The sequence below is a fragment of the Oryzias latipes genome, chromosome 4 (assembly GCF_053564925.1).
Source record: "Oryzias latipes strain Hd-rR chromosome 4, Olatipes_Hd-rR_3.1".
NCBI lineage: Eukaryota > Metazoa > Chordata > Actinopteri > Beloniformes > Adrianichthyidae > Oryzias > Oryzias latipes.
Genome location: NC_136240.1, coordinates 5,203,119 through 5,222,879, shown reverse-complemented (window position 1 = coordinate 5,222,879; position 19,761 = coordinate 5,203,119). Strand labels below are relative to the sequence as shown.

The following is a 19,761-nucleotide window of genomic DNA, read 5'->3' as shown; positions in this document are numbered from 1 at the left end:
GGGCTTCCAGAGCATCACATGGAATCAAAGTCAGCAAAAACACTGATTGCTGCTGAAGTTGGTGTCAGGTTTTGTTATTTAGTAATCCACAAACGTGCACGCCAATCGTTTCTAGTCATGTAGCAAACAGCGCCATCTTCTGGTGAACCCATGTCAATCACTTGTTAACTTCACGAAGACTCAAAGTGATGCAGCACTCTTACATTTCCCCATCATTCTTTTTCAGAAATGTTCGGCCAGACTGCAGCAACCATGGGGGCACTGCCATCCAGCAAGCAGCAGCACAGATGCATTCTGGGAGTTCGTGGTTGTGACAGCAGGATGGGGCCCAGTGTTGCTGTGTCTGGTCCTGGGATGAAGGTGTGTCTCCTTCAGACCAGTTGCAGAGTTGGACAGCTGCGACTCTTCTCCACTTCAGGGACAAAAGCGCTGGTCTTCTGACCGCAGGGAGCTGGCGGCGCCTCGGCGCCCCTGAAAGCAAATCACACGAAATCCAGTTCCACCAGCGCGTCCACATTCTCTGCCTTTCTGCTCTAAAAGAGCTGAGCTGGGTCATCTTCCTCTGCAGCTGAAGCAAATCAGAACCAGAACCACTGATCCAGCTTCTGCACCTGCAGTGTTGTCTCAACCGAACCCTTTGACCTCCTGCTCAACCAAAGGGTGGAGCAACATGTTGAAGATGGGTTTTTCAAAGGCCAGGCGATAGGCAAGGGAAGAAAAACTTTTCTTGGACGAGTAGTTAAAGCATTCAAGGTGGTTATCTTTCTTTTTCCCTTCTCAGTCACTCTCCACTCAGCGTTTATTCAAGATGATAACTTCTACATGGAATTCAACTCGCGCCTCCTCCATACATGCTGCTAAAGGAGGACTTGAACTGAAGGAGCACTGGGGCTCAGCGGGTGAGGGACAGTACCTCTCATCTCCTTCTGCTGCTGCAGGACGCACCAAACCATCCAGGCTGTCCCTCCGGATCTCAGCGGTCACACTCACCTGATGAACACACCTGTCATTACTACACCGGGCTCCTCATGAATGCCCTCAGTCCTTTTTTTCCAAACCATCTACCTGGGGATAGCACTGGCAGAGGCTCCACGCCGTCCCGACACACACCATGCTGACGCCCAGAACGCACATGGTAACGTAGACGTGAGGCTGCTCCTGCGTCATGATGAAGAGGCCCACCGCCACCACACCCAGACCGGCCACGATCAGCCCGTACCTGTACGGCTTCCCCTCCGCCATCGCTGCCTGCTCTTTGAGCGAGGCGGAGCCACAGAGCGCTTCAAGGTGAAGAAGGTTCCACTCTGCTGCTCATTACAGCCTGCAGACAAACTGCAGCTCAGGTGTAAAATGTCAGCTGTAACCTGGCAGGTCACCTTGATTTAGGCTGCCGGCCAAAGGGAGAGCTGAGCTTTGAGTTCACAGCGGTTTGATCTTCACCGATACCTGTCTCTTATGGGATCTCCTCCAACCGTCCACTGTCACAGCCGCTCACTACTGCTGCCCCGGCACAGCGTGATGCTGGAGGCTAAGCGGTAAATAACAGTCCTGTCAGCATTCTGCTGTCGCTGCCTGAGGCACTTTGTAGTGAAATGAGACCAAAGCAGACTAATAAAACACCTGGATTGTATACATATGACACATAGACTGGTGACCGGCAGAGGATTTGTGGACACGAACCTTACTTGGAGGAAAGACAACAGTCCTGAAGGGAACCTTCTCAAGCTTAGGACTCAAAGTCATAAAGAAGCCAAAGTTCTCACCAAAGCAAACAGAAGAGTCTCCAGAACCCTCTTTCTTTATCGGGTTCCTCTGCTTTTTCACTCCATCGCTGCAGATTTAAGCCTTGTGCTATCCTAGGCACTTTAACATTGGGAGTTGGGTCATCTAGACCCACTAGACAGTGCTCTGAACCTTTTTTCTTCAATGATTTGTGATCCTCACTGGTGTCCATGGATTACATGAAATCTTTCCACCTTTATCCACCTTTGTCATGGTAGGGAGAACACGACAATGTAAGGGGGGGGGTCATCTAAGATAGCACAAGGCTTAACCAGGTCTGTTCTGAAGCAGTCTCCCAGTTTGTGCCAAAAAAGCAAACAGTGACATCAGATGAGCGCTAAAACATGGACACGATTCAGACACGACTGTGCCCAGCACTGACTGACACATCCCAAACTCCTCTCTGGTCAAACTTGGCTAAACGTTTCAATCTTGCACATTCATATTCCCACAGGCCAAATGATGTTGAAAGGATCCCAGACAGGAGAAGCTGAGGAAACTCTTCTGTTTGGAGCCACCACACGTCGGCTTTGTCTACCGCGTTTGCACATCTCAGCTCAGAAACACATTGAGAAAAGCTCTGTCTGCTCATCCAGCTGAAGGAAACCCATGCATTCTACTGAATGATGCTGACATTTGTCTACCTGTAACCTCTTTGCATCCACTGACTTAGACATCCAAGCTGGTTTGATAAAAGAGACCTCTTCATCCTCAGTCAGTTACAGTATTAAAGAGTCTTTTATTTCTTCACTTGTGCAACAACACGTCGGTAGCTTCTTATATAACGGACACCAAAGTCTGTGCTGTTTTCTTAATACATGCTTGGCTTTTTGTTATAAAGTTCTTTAAGAAAATAAGTTCTTGTTGCCTCATAGAAAACTTTAATTTCTTGTTTGGTTTTAACTTTCGTTTCTGTAATAACTGATTGACTAGTATTCTTTGGGAATGTAGCGTGGGCCGGGTCTTTCAGACCTCATGGGTCCCACAGGCATCAGCTGATCCCGCTCCTGCTGGACTGAATAGGCACAACGGAGAAGTACTCGTCTTCTGAACTCCAATCCTTGTCGTTTTTTCTGCTCCTGCTGCAGCACGCCTGGAGCACGGTGGCGTCTTTCCATCTGAGCGGTCACACGGCTCTGAGGACCACAGGCACTGATGTGGGTGAGGCTGTCCAGGGGGGGGGCTAAAGCTGCTCCCTTTGCTCCTGGCTCTTCATCACCGTGTCGTAGGAGGGAGGCGGCTCCATGGTCCAGGGCGGCGGCGTGCACGGAAGCGGAGGCTCGGGCTCTGGGGGCTCTTCAACGGAGTCGGACGACATCTCCCGTCGGATGCGGTCCAACCTCCTGACAGGTGGGGGACAGACAGGACATGAACCATGGTTCTTCAGAATAAACTCTCATGTGTTCAGACCAAACAAGCCAACAGAAGACATTTTAAACATGAAACACGATGACAGTCATCCTTTTAGAGGCTGCTCAGCTCTCCCGAAGGAGAATCCGAAACTGTCCCTCATTTTTCTTCGCAGGATGGAACTGAACAGCAGTGGCCATCCCATAATTTCTGTTTCTTCAAGATGCTGTCGACTCCATTCCAGAACCTGAAAGTCTTAAGCCAAAGCAAACCAGTTGCTGCTCGCCACTGATGACAAAAGGGATGTGTGATCGATCACATAGCGCCAGACTCCATCTGTATCAGATGTCGTCTCCCGATTAGTGATCAGATTGAAATATTTATCATTTTGATCAAGGCTTTATATTTCAAGCTTGTCGTTACAAATACATGTCTGCATATCGTGAAGGGATCACGACATTTTACTCTCATAGAGCGCCGCAGAATACGGCAGCAGTTTGAGCAGGAGGCTAACGCTAACAGAAACGGATCACTAAAGTTAGAAAGTATTCACAGACTCACTTCGGGGCTCAATAAATGTCTTAAACGTTGAAAACTGTTACCAAGTGTCTCTTGGGTTTTGTCTCAACTAAAACATTGACCTAAACAGGCATTTCAACCAAAAAAGATTTGGTTTTTGTTTCTTCGTGATGAGAACGTCGCTCTCCTGCTGCCGACGGAGAGACGGCAGTGAGGCGGCTGCAGAGTGCAGGCACGGGAAAAAAGGCCTAAATAAATCCAAACTCTCACAAACAACCGGAACTAATAAATGGTTCCATTAATATGATTTAGACATGGTAACTCATCACATTCATGCTACAACAACAATCATAGAAGTTTGTTTTTCATTTCTAATGGAGATGTGAATCACATCTGATGAAAAATGTTCTCAACATCCTGAAACTACAGCCACCAAACTTTCTTATATGATTAAAAAACCTGTTTAATAGTTTATAGTTTTTTTAGTGAATAGTTGGATTATTTTCTCTTGTTGTTGGCTGCAGTCACACCTTCAGGTGTGGTGTTCAGTTCCACTTCATCTGCTGGGTTATTCGTGTTTGTTGCTCTGTCGTGTGGAGCTGTACCTGCCTGAAGTGGCCTAAAGATGGAGCCAAACGGCGAAGAGGGTTCTACCACTGCCTGGACTCCACGAGGGAGGTGGGAGGTGTTTCTGTTCATGTTTTGGTTTCAACCCCCCCAATAACCAGTAATGTTTGTTCAGTTGGACTTTGTGGGTTTTGTCTGGCATTAAAAGGATTTATTTTTGGACTAACTACCTGTGGTCTTAGACCGATGATCGCCTGGTCCATCACAAAGCTACATCACAGAAATGTGTCTGTTCAAGTGTTAAATGATGAAAGCAGGTGGATAAAGCAAAAATAGGAGGGGGGGGGGTGTCTGTTTATCAATTTTTTTTTTTATGTTTCACAAAAGTATCTGTTTGGGACTCGGTATCGGCAGATACTGAAAATTAAACGAGTTGGAATCGGATCGGAGCCAAAAACCACCCGATCAGGACATTTTGATTTGATTTGATTTATTTCAAGCAGTTATTGTAATCAATACAATTTTTAAAAAAAATCCCACTGATTTATCAATCTCATGACAGAAAGACATCAGAATCTGTTGAGGGAGGTCATTTTTGGGTCCCTGCAGTCAGACTCACATACTAAAGTCTCCGTGGATCCCGGTTCTTTTAAAACAGAATTTTTTTTTTTAGTTTATTGGTTGAGTGCTAAAAAGCATTCAACTAATTGTTTTCCTGTTTCTCTTTTTTCTTTATTACCAACCTTGGACAATCAACAGATTATGGACCCTTTTTTATTTTATTTCACAGCATTACCTTCTTATAAAAAAATATATATATATATAAAAATAAAATAATAAAATAAATGATTAATCAATTATTGAAAATGGTTAATTGATTGATTTCTAATGATATTACTTCACTTGCTCCAAAAATTGACTCGTGATTTTTCCTAATGTAACAATTTTGCACATATTTTAACTTTTGATACTTGATCAGGTTTTGCTAAGAACGTTTTTGAAACTGTGTAATGTCTATTTTACTAATATAGTATTATTTTTATTAGTCATATACATGACTTTTATAAGAAACATCTGCATATATTTTTAATAACTGATCTGTATTTGCCATGTTGATTTCTAAAAAGGTATTTTTTTACATAATTTAAGTAATTCATCTTTGTCATGTGCTTTCTAGGAACCGGATATTGATAAATCTTGTAATAAAATGGTTATAATATAACGGGGTGGGATTATATAAGTTTGCTTCCTTCCACTCCCTTTCAAACAATATTTATTAATTATGTCTAATTATTCTAAGTTTGATTCGTCATTGTATAAATGTATAACTGATGACTGTATTGTTTTTGTATATTATTCTTATTTGATTGCTTGAAATAAACAATTTCAAATCAAAATCAAATCAAATTATAGTATCTGCCGTCCTTTTTTGCCGCTTAACTTCTACAATTGTTATTGTGCTGTTTTCACTTTATTTATGGTCAACTTTGATCATTTCTTTATTTTTTTGTTTATTTTTGCCAATCACTACCCTTTCAGTATCATTTTCCTTCAGCAATAAAGCATTCAACCCCATTTTCTTCCGGAAATGCAGCTCCTTCTAGTTTTAACCGTTTTTAAAGGTTGTAACTGCCTTGAAGTCCACACAGAAACAGTTTCTGAATGCATTTCCATCCAGTTTAGTCTCTCTCCACCATCAGCTCAACATCCTTCTACTTTTGTAACCCTTGTGCTATCCTAGGCACTTTAACATTGGGAGTGGGGTCATCTAGACCCACTAGACAGTGCGCTAAACCTTTTTTCTTCAATGATTTGTGATCTTCACTGGTGTCCATGGATTACATGAAATCTTTCCACCTTTATCCACCTTTGTCATGGTAGGGAGAACACGTCAATGTATGGGGTCATCTAAGACAGCACAAGGGTTAAGGAACTAAAAACATATACGACCAACATTAAAGGCTTTCCGTGGCCAAAATGCAGCACATCCCTTCTATTCAGGAATCACTGTAAATCTAATCCTCTTTTCGTACACCAACATGATTTCTGTTGCCTCCATGCAGGTTTAAAAGACCAGGGGCCTCATTTATAAACGTTGCGTACGCACAAAAGAAGGCGTACGCCACTCACTACGCAATAGTTGAGATTTCTAAAAAGCAAACTTGACGGGAAAATGTGCGGTCCTTCACGCAAGCTCTGACCCAGGCGTACGCACAAAAACGGGTGAAATGAGAAACGGCGACACCGTCGGCAGATGGAAGAAACACGTGAAAGTGAAAATGACAATACTGCCTCTCATAAATAACATGACGACTTCACAAAGCAAGTCTTACAATTAACAGCCTACACGAACACCCGTTTGATCGATCAGCAGTGAAACAAACAAAAAAATTAAACGGAAGACACAACAGAAATTCAAATGAACACTTATTTGCAAAAAGAAAAGTGAAATATGTTCTGCAATATTGGCATGTTGTGCAATTCATCCTCATAAATAATATAGTTAACAGAACGAAATAATGTACAAAACTGACATTCCCGTCAATGTGTCCGTCTGGCGGAGCAGATATAGGTGCAATCAGACAGACAGATGGATAGATAGAGAGAGATGCATTAATTGTCCACTGGGGAAAGAAGAATTATGGTATTCATGCACGTATTCGTGCCCTTAGTTTGTTTTATTTTTGATAAAACAATGTATGGCGTATGTCTCAACCATTCAGAAAGCAACAAGAAATTACATTTGCACTGATCAATTTCCCATTTCCACGTGGATTATTACCGACATCTGTAGCTTGTCAGATGTAATTAAATGGAAGGAAATAAAATGCCCCATCACAATGCGTAATGACCCACAATGGCTGATCTTGCGCTCTTAGAAGATGTGGCAAATGGAAGAATTGGGAGTGAACGCATCTTTAGACAGCAAGGAGACGTGCTGGCAAACGAGGACGACTGGCTTATGAGCCGGTTCCGACTTCCTCGAGCCGTCCTCTGGGACCACTGCGGGCTTTTGGGGGTGTGTCACCCGGTGCATCTGGCACGTCGTGTCCCCCTCCGCCTCAGTTACCACTCCACTTAAAAGGGATTCCCCAATAATTGCCGCCAGTCTCTCATCAAAAGGGGTCAGCCCCCCCCCGTGGCAGACACACTCTGGCGATGCAGCGCTAGACGTTTTTTTGCCTCGACTTCGATGTCTGACCATTTCTTTTTTATTTCGGCCACGGTCCGAGGTTGTGAGGCTGCAGCATTTGGCGTCTGCCACCGTTTGCCACTCAAGTACCTTTTTGGCATTAGTAATGCCCACACTGTGCCCTCCAAACAACACTTTTCTCCTCTTTTCCACCTCGCCAAAGATTTCACGGACTATTTATGGGCAACTATGGGCGTGTCATGAAACCGCAAAAGCTGCGCAGCATTTAGAATTGGTTGTGATTTATTAAGGGAAAGATGCGTAGGATGTGCGTGCGCACGGTTTTATAAATCCGAATATTTCTGTGCGTACGCACGTCCTATGTTTCATCTGTACGCCACTTCTGACGCAAATCCTACGCAAAGTTTTATAAATAATAATAATAATAATAATGGATTGGATTTATCTGCGCTTTTCAAGACACCCAAAGCGCTTACATTGTGTCCATTATTCATTCACTCCTCATTCATTCTTGGTGATGGTAACTACTGTTGTAGCCACAGCTGCCCTGGGGCAGACTGACAGAGGCGTGGCTGCCATTTCGCGCCTACGGCCCCTCTGGCCATCACCGGGATCATTCATACACATCCACACACCAGTGGAGCCACACTGGAGGCAAGGAGGGTGAAGTGTCTTGCCCAAGGACACAACGACATTTTGGCTGGTGGGAGCGGGGATCGAACCGCCAACCCTTCGATCATTGGACGACCCGCTCAACCACCTGTGCCACTGTCGTAAATGAGGCCCCCTGATCTTGTTCTTTTGGGTCTTTTTTTCCGCCTTGCTGGAAAATGAGCAGAGCCATCGTAGATGACCTTTGTCAGTTCTGTGCCAGACTTTTTCAGCATGACCTTCTCCAAAGATCTACTCTCTGAACACGCCTCCCTGGCTTGTCTGGCTGCACAGGGAATACACTCTAATAGATGTGTTTCAAATAAGACCCTTTTTCTGCCTTGTTCTAGTATCTTTCTGCAAGGTTGCAAAGAAGCAGGAAGCAGAGCCAGCATGATTTGTGGAGCCAGTCTATTGTTCTCTGTGCCAGGGCTTCCCTCTCCACAGGCTGGCACTCAGCTGCACTACTTTAGCAAAGTCTGTGTGAACATAACAGTTTGGAAACATTGCTTTTAGCTTTTTTAAACCTTGTGCTATCTTAGATGACCCCACCCCCCCCCCCCCCCCCCTTCCATTGAGGTGTTCTCCCTACCATGACAAAGGTGGATAAAGGTGGAAAGATTTCATGTAATCCATGGACACCAGTGAAGATCACAAATCATTGAAGAAAAAAGGTTCAGAACACTGTCTAGTGGGTCTAGATGACCCAACTCCCAATGGTAAAGTGTCTAGGATAGCACAAGGGATAATCCTAATATAAGGCTGTTGGGGGTTTTGTGCTTCTGATTGAGCAGTAACAGTTTTTCCTGCTTCGTCATCTGTGTAATAACAGCAATGTGGGCAACAACAGGGGGATTCCTTACTGGCCCCATCAGGATGAGTTGAAGTCAATCCAATCACCATGTGACATTTTCCATAAAAGCCGAAGTTTTATTCAGTTTGAGCAGATGTGTGTGTTTTTAACCCTCGAGGACACAATCCCAAGAAATAAGCTTGGTAAGAAAAAGGATTTTCTTCTTCTAAAAGAAAATGAAACCAAAACTGAGACTAAAAATACCTGCAAGGTTTTTAAAACAATGAGACTACACTGGAGCTGATTCAAAGAGGTTCATTGTGTCTATAAAATTATACTGCGTGTTTAATTTATTTTTTATCAGACACTGGTTTGTTTTGTAATGTAAAACGTACCGACATGTTTCGGTGGAATGTCTTCCACCTTCATCAGGGTCATCATCAGGTGGTGGTGATGTGACGTCTTTAAAAAACCCATACTTCCATGAACAGGGATGAGGGAGCCTTCCTGCTCTCCCACACCTGGAGCAACATCCTCCAGCAAAAAACGGACATCAAGGGGCGGAGTCACTTGTCAAAGTTTGACAGGTGACTCCGCCTCAGTCACAATCAGCTGTTTTTTAAAGACGTCACATCACCACCATCTGATGACGACCCTGATGAAGGTGGAAGACATTCCACCGAAACATGTCGGTACGTTTTACATTACAAAACAAACCAGTGTCTGATAAAAAATAAATTAAATACGCTACACTGGAGCTGCTTAGCTTCAAAGAACCACTCCAGTGAAAATCCAGTTTTTGGTGTTTTTAACAGGTTCTTTTAGGATTTTTCTCATATTGGAGGACACATTTAAAGAAAATCAAGATTACAACGACATTTCTGAGTATTTCTTTATTTGAATTGTTGTGAATCCGGAGCAAATGAAAAACTGTAATTTGAGAAGATTGTACTTGTTACGTAAAATCTACAGTCAGCGGAACACCAGCTTCCTGCTCTGCTCCATTCTGATCATCCACTGTCAGACAAATAGATCCATGAACGTCTTTGTTTTCTGCGTCTGAGCTGGAATCTGGATCTAAACTGTAGAGCTGGATGGATCTGGTGTTGCTCACCATTTTTGTTGCGTCAGTAATGTTAGGTTGGTGGAGTGAGGGGCAGTAAGCTGGTGGCAGAGAACATAAACAAATGGATGATGGGAAATGAAGGCAGGCTTACTCCGTGCCAACAGTCCCACCCACAACTCAGAAGTGAGTTTCTGATGAACTCCTGCCACTCTACAGAAACTATGTCATAGTAAGCGATACAGGTTTTTGATTTTGGCTAAAAACTACATACGCATAATTAAAAGTCCACTGGAATCATGTTTAAAACAGATCAAAAGGTGATTGGAGTTGTACTTTAAAGGTCAATTTGGGAGAAAGCCTTTTAGTTCAAACTTCTCAAACAAATAGTCAAGCACGGTGGAGGAGGCACTGTGATTTGGGTTTGTTCAGGAGCCACATGACTTGAATGCTTTGGAGTTAAAGCTAACATGGAACTTTGAACCAACTTGGACTTAAATCTCTTTTTGACACTGTTTGAGCTATCTCTTAAACAAGATGGGGGGGGGGGGGGGGGCAGTTCTTTAAAAAGAAGAAAAATGTTCCCGATTATCCCCCATTTACTTTAAAAGTGTGATGTCAAGTCTCCAAACCAAGGCACCGCTCTTCCTATTAAAGATCGCTTCAGGCCAAAAACTTTTTCTAGTTGGCTTAAGTGTAAGAATGACCAAGTTCCTCCATTATTCAGCTGAAAGAGGGGTAATTTTGAGATATTTTGGGGTAAAACCAATCAAATTGTGAGGCTGTGAGAGTAAATGTTTTGGGAGTTCTAATTGTTCCTTGTTGGGTGGGGTCCATCTGCAGTTCCAGCTGCACAGACCACTCAAGGTCTAATCATGCATTCATAATTAATGCGGAAGCTGAGGAGGCTGAACATGTTGGCATGCATGCCGACTGTACGCATGCATGCCGACTGCACGCATGAATGCCGACTGCACGCATGCATGCCGACTGCACGCATGCATGCCGACTGCACGCATGCATGCCGACTGCGCGCATGCATGCCGACTCCGCGCATGCATGCCGACTGCACGCATGCATGCCGACTGCACGCATGCATGCCGACTGCACGCATGCATGCCGACTGCACGCATGCATGCCGACTGCACGCATGCATGCTGACTGCACACATGCATGCTGACTGCAGCGCTCTGATTGCGGAGAGGAGTCTGCAGATCACCACGTGACAGTTCACCTTATGACAACAACCGACGCGCATGCAGGTTTGTTTGTGTACCTCTGGATGGCCTGGGCTTGCTGTGGGTTGAAGCGCGTGCCCGTGCGGGGGTGCAAGAGAAAGTGTCCTGGCACCGCCACCTGGAGGTTCTTCATGGCCAAACACAGTCCAGTGATAAACAGGGCCAAGCCCACCACGCCCAGAGAGACTCCGAGCAGAAACAGTACTATCTGAAGGGGGCTGACAAGGAAGACCAGGACCCCTCCCGCAGTCATTAGCAGCATGCCCACGCACAGCAGCGTGCGGTGATGGGCCGACATGCCTGGAGGGCTCCTCCAGCTGCAGATGCTGGAGTCCGGGTGGAGAACTGCAGATGCAGACGAGAGGGAAGCTCTGAGAGCAGCAAAACTCCGGGAGCATGGATGAGAGCAACACGTAAAGTCCGCGCGCGCACTGCCACGACCCCCCCCCCCCCCCTACCTTTGAGGAAATCTCAGCAAGCAGCAGCTTTCAGCATTGCCCCCGCCCCTGGATCTCCACGTGTAGCCCGCCAGGCGTCTTCACGAAAATCCGACTATTGGGGTCCGTCTGTGCGCCACGCAAGCCCCGCGCGCTCCGGTCGCGATGTGCCCTGCTGCCACTCTGCCTTCTGCCCCGGCAGCTGGACACTCATTTCCGGCTGTGGGGGAGAGATGAGGCCACATAGATAGGAGTGGATGTTCCTTGTGGGTGAGCACTTCCTCTGACAGGGGCGGCGGGTCGCGCGCAGCAAGGAAGTGCGTTTTCTTCATGATGAGGAAGGATTTAGTGACGAGGAACAGAGGGCTGGGCGGTCTGAGCTCTGTCCTTCTGCATCTGTTTACATGCAGACTCAGTTCAGAGCTACTGGGGGAGGCAGGAGCCCCTCTGCGGAGGAACGGCCTCATTAAAACAGGCTCCAGAACGCGCGGTGGGTGGGTCATGGCTCCTGTCCATTTGGCCCCATCTCTTCTGAGATTCTCTTTTCTGTTGCATGAAGCTGAGAGTCTGTGGCGCCACTATTTACCATCATCAGTCCATCCAAACCAACATGTTGCATCAATAAACTTTTGTTTCTTTTTCAAAAATCTTCCCCTTAACTGCATCCCAAACAAGAACCACGTGATGGGGTCGTTAGATGGTTCTGTCACAGAGAAGGCTCCAGGATTCATCATTAGCTCATTCTCTAAGGACCAGAGGAGGCGTAAACGACACTACATTGTGAACATGTACGTGTCTGTTGCATGTCAGATAGATGAAGGAAACATCAACAAACTTCCACCAACAGTTGGGAAGACTCACTGGTTGGGTGGGGGACGGATGTCCCTGTCAGGACAAATGCAGAAACACCACAAAGGGATCAATGAGACTACAGTGGGAACTACAGTGGGACTGTGTCTGAAGTTCTTGTCAGTGAGGTGTACTACTGTAGAGGTACATCTTTTGAATTTTACATTTGACATCAGTGTTGCCCCCAAAGAGGAACCCAGATGTTTGGTTCTCAGTTGAATCCTTTGTTCTTCTTCCTCTGCTCCAAACTGTTCCATTGCTTGGTGTTACCCATGATTTTTCTTAGTCTTATCCCTTGTGCTACCCTATGGGGTCCAGATGACCCCACCCTTCCATTGACGTGTTCTCCCTACCATGACAAAGGTGGATAAAGGTGGAAAGATTTCATGTAATCCATGGACACCAGTGAAGATCACAAATCATTGAAGAAGAAAGGTTCAGAGCACTGTCTAGTGGGTCTAGATGACCCAACTCCCAATGTTAAAGTGCCTAGGATAGCACAAGGGTTAACTGCATTTTTACTTCCTTTTGTCAACATAAAATATAAAAAAAAACTAAACCAGAAAAGTGCTAAAGTGGGGACAGTTGACCCCTTCTAAAGTAAGTTAACCAAATTGCAAAATCTCTGCGACAGACGCGACTCGTTCATGGTGTACCTCGCCTTGGCTTAAAACAGCAGCTGGGTTGGCTTCAGCAACTCCAGGACCCTGAAAGGGATTCGGCGGGTTCTGAAAATGGATGGAAGGACGGACAGATGGAGTGATGGATGAAATAATCTGCTGCTTTTTCATCACCATCCTCATTGATGGGGAAGAAGTGTGTAAAAAATACAACATTATCTGTACAGTTGACATGTTGCAAAACAAGCAAAAATAAGAGGAAAGAGGGAGGGATGTTCACAGGCTGTTGTGGAAACGTGGTGCAGTGATGTTAAACCTCAGACTCCATCTGTCTCCATAAGGTATGCATCAGTCTGGGAGTCCCGGTCCTTGTTAGGACAGGCTCTCACTCATCTCTGCCCAGGGCCTTTCGCTCCCGATCGCTTTGAGGCCATACATGGTTCCTGGATCAGACCGCACTTTCTTTCTTGGTTCAAACTAAATCATAGCACGAGGATGAAGTCTCTGCTTTGACCTTTTTCCAATCAAATGTCAGACACAGTCCTGCAGCTTCCATTTATTATACAAAGTTCAGTACACTCGTCAACGTCCTGTACATCCACTTTGCCATTAATAAAGCTGCCAGTCACACATGCATGCGTATGTAGGTATAATGCAAAGACCTTTGGTTCTCGTGATTCATCTTTGAGTCAGTTGTGCTTCTGCTGTGAAAATTCAAAGTAGGTGCGGAATAACATGAGCCTGCAAACGTCCTGAAGACATGGACATGTTCCTTCAACACACCAATAATGACCCAAAACGACTGCATCGGTCTTGAACGGGCTCAGAGAGATGAAAGGCTCCTGAGGAGATTAATGTTGATCCCTGCAGAGTCACGGTTTGACTTCAGCAGCTGCTCCCTCAGTGGTGGAAGCTGATCACATGACACACCCTCCTCTTCCTTTGAACCCATTTGTTTAAATTCTATCATTCCCCGGGGAAACAGCAAAAATCAGGGAACAACGCAGGTTAAAACTCAGCAAGTCTGTGAAGTGAAGTCTATTCAGGGGAGGGGTGGTGGGGGTGGTGGTGTTGACATCATTTCAGGCTCCGCAGGTTTCACGGAGCTCCAGCACCTCAAATCAGAGGTACTGAAGTGAAGCTGCTGCCTACTAGTCTTCTGGGAAGGCAAAGACCTCCAATCTTTGTTTTGGTCCTGTTGACTCATCCAAAATGTATCACAGTACTTAGCTCCGCCCTAAACGTTCATGGAATTAACGGTTAGAATGACCGCATCCTCCCGTTTTCTAAGGCGGAAAATCTGAAATATTGCTTCAGTCCTGTGCAGTGAGCTTCCGGAATGAAGCACTTTAAAAAACTAAACTGGTCATTCGTTAATGCCTCCGTTTATCCAGAGTTGAGCAGCAAACGGTCACGTGTACTCGGTTACATTCTTTTAAGTACATTATTGTCAAAATGAGACTCCTGAGAGTAGTTTTCCCTCCAGTAGATTTTTGATAGAAAAACCTCTACTACTCATTGGCTACATCTTTTATTTCTTTCATGTAACATTTGAAACAGAAATGAACCGATTGCTGAATAAAAAGACTACAGTAGTTATTTTCCAAGGCCCCCTATTATGCTTTTCTTAAGCCTTTTATAGTAAACTATATTCATATACATGATAATATATTACCTTTGGAACACAAAAAATTAGTTTTTTTAATGAAATATGAGTTGTTATTATCCTGAGCTTTTTTCCAACCTGGAAGTAAGACGACTCGATCTATGAGGCTCCGCCTATCGCTCCCTTTGGGTGCCGCCTATTTCGTGATGTCATCCTAGAGTCAGCCTCGGTAGTGTGTCTGGATTTCGCCCACAAAAACAAACATCTGAACTTTTGCAAAGATAAATGTGCATATTGTGCATGTAAAATGAAAACGTTTAGCCGATCACCGCTAGCTCCATGGAGAAAGTGGGTGTTTGTGTTGGCCAGGGGGCGGGGCTTGCAGCGCAGACTCTTCCTCAGAAATGCATAAATGGATCAAAATACCGTTTTTGGGATTGTTTACAGTGAGGAATAAACATTATAATACGCTTAAAAGCTGGCCCTTTGATAAGTTATCTCATCATTGTATTTAGAAATCCCAGAATTGGGCCTTGTATTCTTATCTGCCTGATTCCTGACGGCATTGATCCATTTGAAAGTCAACATTTGGATTTTTAGTCATACATTTCAAACAACTTTTATTTTGGTCTGGGTTGGGGATTTTTTACATTTGTTTAGTCTCTTTGGAGTAATCAGGACATTTGCTTCTTTCCCGTGAGTAGTATTTAGTAGTAACTTTACTTTTACTTGAAGCCTGCCAGCTCATATATTTGTATGGTTTTCCCCAAAGATGAATGTACACAAGGGTGTAGAGATTTACCTGACAGGTACCTGAAAGCCTTCAAATGCAGCTCACTGACCTCACTGAGCATGCTCCAAGTTCTCTCAAGATTTCCTGGATCAGAGGTTTACAAAAGAGGCTCATGATGTGAGGATGTGATGTGACAACTTTACATTTTCAGTGCAACCTACCAGGCAAAGTGCAGCTGCATGTTTGCAACGTTAGAGACCAGCAGTGTTTTGACGTCTCTATCACTTTAACTTGTTCCTGATTTTTTATAAGCTGCCTGTCGGCTGAAATCCTCGTTTTTCTCAGACAGGACCAGGCATTATTGTCAATGTTTGCCTTAGCGATGAACACCTGGACGGAATTTTCAGGAAAGCATGCAAGAACAGAGACATGAACATGCCCAATGTGAAGAATAAAACTACTGTGCAGACTGCTGCCCCTCTGTCATCTGACCCGGTGCACAGAAACGGTGAGAAGCCATCTTCATTCAGTCACACCTCAAAGCTGATTTCTCTGGATTGTCCGAACAAGGGTTCTGTTGCCAGGTGTGTGTCTGAGTATGCCCGCCGCAGGTGTGTAGAGCTGCATGTGGTCTTAATGGCAACTTCATAGGGAGGTGGAGGTCCCATCCACAGAGCAGGGTGGGGCGTTGGACTAAAACCAGCAGAGTCCATGGGGGGATAATCAAAATCCTCTCCACCTCTCCTGTGCTGCTCCATTGTCCTGCACACAAGTTAGACACCAGTGGGAAAGCAGTTAGTTCTGCTATCATGACTTATTTAGTGTTTTATTTCCCCAAATGTTTCCTAAAGCAGAGGAGCATAACGGAAACCATGAAGAGGCAGAAGGAAGGAGCAACAGGTTCTAAAATGACGCAGAATTAAAGCAGAAACCCTGAAAAAGACGTTAAACAGCATGAGGAACGGCACAAACCTGGACAGAGACCATCTAAACTGAGTTGTGAGGGGAAAAAATAGAAGCCAAATGGTAACCTCAATGGAAAAAGACAGAAAAAAACCCACGTTTGAGTCAGCCATGCTCTACTGCGGATGAAAATCCACCTGTCTCTCTAATATCTCTCATTATAGAAATGTATTCCTTCATGTCAGCCTAAAAAAACTGCAAAATGAGGGACTACGAGATTTTCAGGGTGAGTTTTCTGAGCATTTCAGTTAAATTTGACTCCAGTCTATAGGGAGAATTGAACACTTCTCTTTGCATTTGAACAGCACAACAACAGAGCTTGTGTTTGATTCTATGCTCTGTGGTGCATCAGTGACTAACATTTCATTCTTCACTCAAAGGAAAATGTTTTCCAAGGTAGAGACAGTTTTTCTCCAGTTTTTACTGACTTTGTATTTTGGAAAGATTTGAACGCCTCTCTGAAGACTTCTTAATTTGCTGCAGAGATTTCATTTGATATGAACAGATTTTGGTCTGTCGATTGATGAGGGCTGAAGAATTTGCTAATCCACTGACTTCAGACAGATGAACAGGTTAGAACGGGTCGCTGATCAACGTAGCTGAAAATCTCCTGGAACACAAAGATGAGCGTTAGAGCTGCTGCCTCGTGGATTCGCGGTGTTCTCGGGTTCTAGGACCGTGCGGCGTCTGCATCCCATAACGGCATGACTCCAAAGACAAAGCTGAGGCTCCAAATCAAACGTCAGCATCAGGAAACATGAGGATGTGCAGCTTGGGTTCGTGCCTGAGCAGTGACTCATGAAAAGCCCATAAAGCACTTTGGTGCTGGGGTCAAATTAACCAAGCTGATAATAAGGAAAAAATGTTGACGATTCATAACAGAAATCTGGCACATTTCTATCTGCACGCCAAATTATTTGACATTTTTTGTGCATCGCTGACAAGGACAAACTGACCGACAGGAAAACGTCTACTGTTTTCCTGTAAACCCAAATCATTCTTGGCCACTTCTTTACGTTTTTTCTCACAACATTTAAAACGACTGACATCTGTAGCTTTTTTTTAACTTTACCCACCTGGGCAGAAACACAGACTGGGACTCTGGAAACCGGTTTCCTGGGGGGGAGAAGAGGGCCTGGCCGTTATACGGGTAATGAGGACACTCTGGATCAAACTCCTGATGGTTGTAGTTTGCTGCATTTTTGTTGTTCATGGCCCAAAATAACCCGAGGATGAGCATGAGGACCCCCAGAACCACACAGCAGAGGGAAAAAGCCTGCAGCCGGTTCTGCTGGGAGACCATGAAGGCTGTGGAGCCCCCGGTCGCGATGAGGAAGGATCCGATGAAGATTGCTCCATGATGCAGGGAAGGCATCCTCCTCCAGCACTCTCAGATGTTACTGCTGTACACAGCTGGATGGTGCCACTCTCCTGTAGACACTAACATAGAAATCGCTCCCCATACAGACCAAAAGTCACACTAATGATCAGATCCCACAACCAGTAATTCCTCGCAGAAATTTGGTTTGCTTCCCATCGTTTCCAATCACATTCCTGATCGAATTCCCCTAATCCTCGAGTCCTGATGCCAGTCCTTGAGGTCCCGTCCAAAAGTCTGAGAAGGGATGCTTTGTTGGGGAAAAAGAAGGAAGGCTTTAGCGTCCTTCAGGCCAGAGTGGAGAAGCTGCGTGTTTACCATCAAGGAAGATGGACAAGAGGACAGCAGAGCCCATTAAGAAATCTTTAGTGGCGCCCCACCCTCTCTGTGTCTAATGTGTTCGGAGGGTACCACTTTAGTGTGGGTGTGTGTGTGTGTGTGTGTGTGTGTGTGGAGGAGGGAGAGGAGAGAGCAGGGATGTTTGTCAAAGCAATTTCTCTGAGCATTTATGGACAAACTAGACACAAGCGCCGACATTTCTGCCTGCATTTGTCAGACACTTTGAACCTCCACACAGATGTCATCGATTGGTTTATCATCAGGAATAAATTCACGCTGATGGAGCGGCCGTCTATTCCTGGCATTCTCATTCTGGTCTGAAAGGCTGTGAATGTGGAGCAGTTTTCAGATGGGAGGCTGCTCAGGGAAGTCCAGAGAAAAGAGGGACTGAAGGATTGTATAGAGCCCTTCATTTTGGTTCTTGTTGATATGGAGCTGCGTCCACTACAATCAAAAATAAGTTAGAATAGAAAAGCCTTTAATGTCACTAACAGAGGCTGTTTTTAGCCTGTGCTGTTCTAGGACATAGTTTCTGCAGAGCAGCAGGACTTCAGCAGAAATTCACCTCTGAGTTGTGGGTGGGACTGCTGGCGCAGAGTGAATCTGTGTTCATTTCCCATCATCCATCTGTTTGCACTCTCTCCCACTAGCTTACAGCCCCTCACAACCATTGACAGTGAAGGACAATTGGACTGTTGTCTTCCAAACAGGAAGCACCCGCTGATCCCAAAAGGCAGAAATCCTGTAGACTTCTATAGAGAAATATTGGTCAGAAGAAATATTCTTGATTTGGTGCCTTTTTTTTAACCATCTTCTCGATAATCCTTATTTTTTCCTATTTTTGCTGTAGTACAAATTATAAAAGTTAAAAAGTGACCAATCAGATGCCTCAATATAAGTAGGTGGCCTTTCACATTGGAAGTATTTGATTGGCAGATTCTTCCTTGGTCACTTTCAGTAGAAGAGGCGTGGCCTTCTAACACGATCATTCCTGATTGGAGAGAGTGGTTGCCATAGAAATGTAGATGGACCAATCACGGCTTACTGAGGACATCTGGTTCCAACATATCGCAGACAAATGGCGACTGCATCGACTTTGATTCGTTAAAGCTGGAATCAAGTTTTTTTTTTTTTTTTTGGATGGTGTCACGCTTGATTGTCCAGTTTTATACTGTCCAGTCAATGCTCACAACTCCAGCCTAATGTTAGCGCTGCAACAAAAATGGCGGCAATATCAGAGCAATCCAGCCGTACAGTTTATATACAGATTCCAGCTCGAAGGAAGAAAACAAAGACGTTCATGGATCTATTTGTCTGACAGTGGATGCATCAGAATAGAGCAGGGAGACTTTGGCCTGGTGATTGTAGTTTTTTTTATTAATATTGATAATTTATAAATGTCTATTATAACTGATCACAATGAAATTTCCTCCCTCATCTTAAAATCCAAACCCTCCACCTGTTATCTTGATCCCCTCCCTTAGCCTGTCTCCTCATCTCCTTCTGCTTATTTCCGCCATTATTCACTCCTCACTACCATCTGGTATTGTCCTATAACGTTTTAGAACGTCAGCTGTTGAACATATCCTGAAAAACCCGGTTCAGTTCCCAATTTATTTAGTAATCTCCGTCCAATTTCTAACCTTCTCCTGATTTCTAAAATCCTAGAAAAATAGTTGCCTCCCAACTTTAGGATCCCTTTAAACAAAATAATCTCCT

At 44.7% G+C, this 19,761-nt stretch overlaps 3 protein-coding genes across 3 annotated transcripts; all 3 read right to left on the bottom strand.

Annotated features, from left to right (window-relative positions):
• Nucleotides 1–175: 175 nt before the first annotated feature.
• On the bottom strand, nt 176–1,389 carry bsnd (barttin CLCNK type accessory subunit beta). The gene is made up of 3 exons (XM_011473731.4): nt 1,066–1,389; nt 914–990; nt 176–471 (listed from the first exon to the last, which is right to left on the bottom strand). The coding sequence occupies exons 1-3, from the start codon at nt 1,240–1,242 to the stop codon at nt 372–374; spliced, it is 354 nt and encodes a 117-aa protein (XP_011472033.1). The 5' UTR covers nt 1,243–1,389; the 3' UTR covers nt 176–371.
• Nucleotides 1,390–2,501: 1,112 nt separating this feature from the next.
• Nucleotides 2,502–11,558, bottom strand: LOC144991829 (uncharacterized). Its single transcript, XM_078945612.1, has 2 exons — nt 11,156–11,558; nt 2,502–3,125 (listed from the first exon to the last, which is right to left on the bottom strand). The coding sequence occupies exons 1-2, from the start codon at nt 11,413–11,415 to the stop codon at nt 2,966–2,968; spliced, it is 420 nt and encodes a 139-aa protein (XP_078801738.1). The 5' UTR covers nt 11,416–11,558; the 3' UTR covers nt 2,502–2,965.
• A 2,006-nt stretch (nt 11,559–13,564) lies between these two features.
• On the bottom strand, nt 13,565–18,096 carry LOC111947336 (uncharacterized). Its single transcript, XM_078945610.1, has 2 exons — nt 17,402–18,096; nt 13,565–16,124 (listed from the first exon to the last, which is right to left on the bottom strand). The coding sequence occupies exons 1-2, from the start codon at nt 17,698–17,700 to the stop codon at nt 15,893–15,895; spliced, it is 531 nt and encodes a 176-aa protein (XP_078801736.1). The 5' UTR covers nt 17,701–18,096; the 3' UTR covers nt 13,565–15,892.
• Nucleotides 18,097–19,761: the final 1,665 nt, after the last annotated feature.

What these genes read in the sequence shown, in the direction of transcription:
- bsnd (XM_011473731.4), bottom strand. Translation starts at nt 1,242, where the DNA reads ATGGCGGAGGGGAAGCCGTACAGGTACGGGCTGATCGTGGCCGGTCTG. An exon ending in TCTGCCAGTGCTATCCCCAG is followed by an intron (nt 991 to 1,065) that starts GTAGATGGTTTG and finishes TGTGTTCATCAG; the next exon opens with GTGAGTGTGACCGCTGAGAT. An exon ending in GCAGCAGAAGGAGATGAGAG is followed by an intron (nt 472 to 913) that starts GTACTGTCCCTC and finishes ATTTGCTTTCAG; the next exon opens with GGGCGCCGAGGCGCCGCCAG.
- LOC111947336 (XM_078945610.1), bottom strand. Translation starts at nt 17,700, where the DNA reads ATGCCTTCCCTGCATCATGGAGCAATCTTCATCGGATCCTTCCTCATC. An exon ending in CAGTCTGTGTTTCTGCCCAG is followed by an intron (nt 16,125 to 17,401) that starts GTGGGTAAAGTT and finishes ACTTGTGTGCAG; the next exon opens with GACAATGGAGCAGCACAGGA.
- LOC144991829 (XM_078945612.1), bottom strand. Translation starts at nt 11,415, where the DNA reads ATGTCGGCCCATCACCGCACGCTGCTGTGCGTGGGCATGCTGCTAATG. An exon ending in CAAGCCCAGGCCATCCAGAG is followed by an intron (nt 3,126 to 11,155) that starts GTACACAAACAA and finishes CCCACCTGTCAG; the next exon opens with GAGGTTGGACCGCATCCGAC.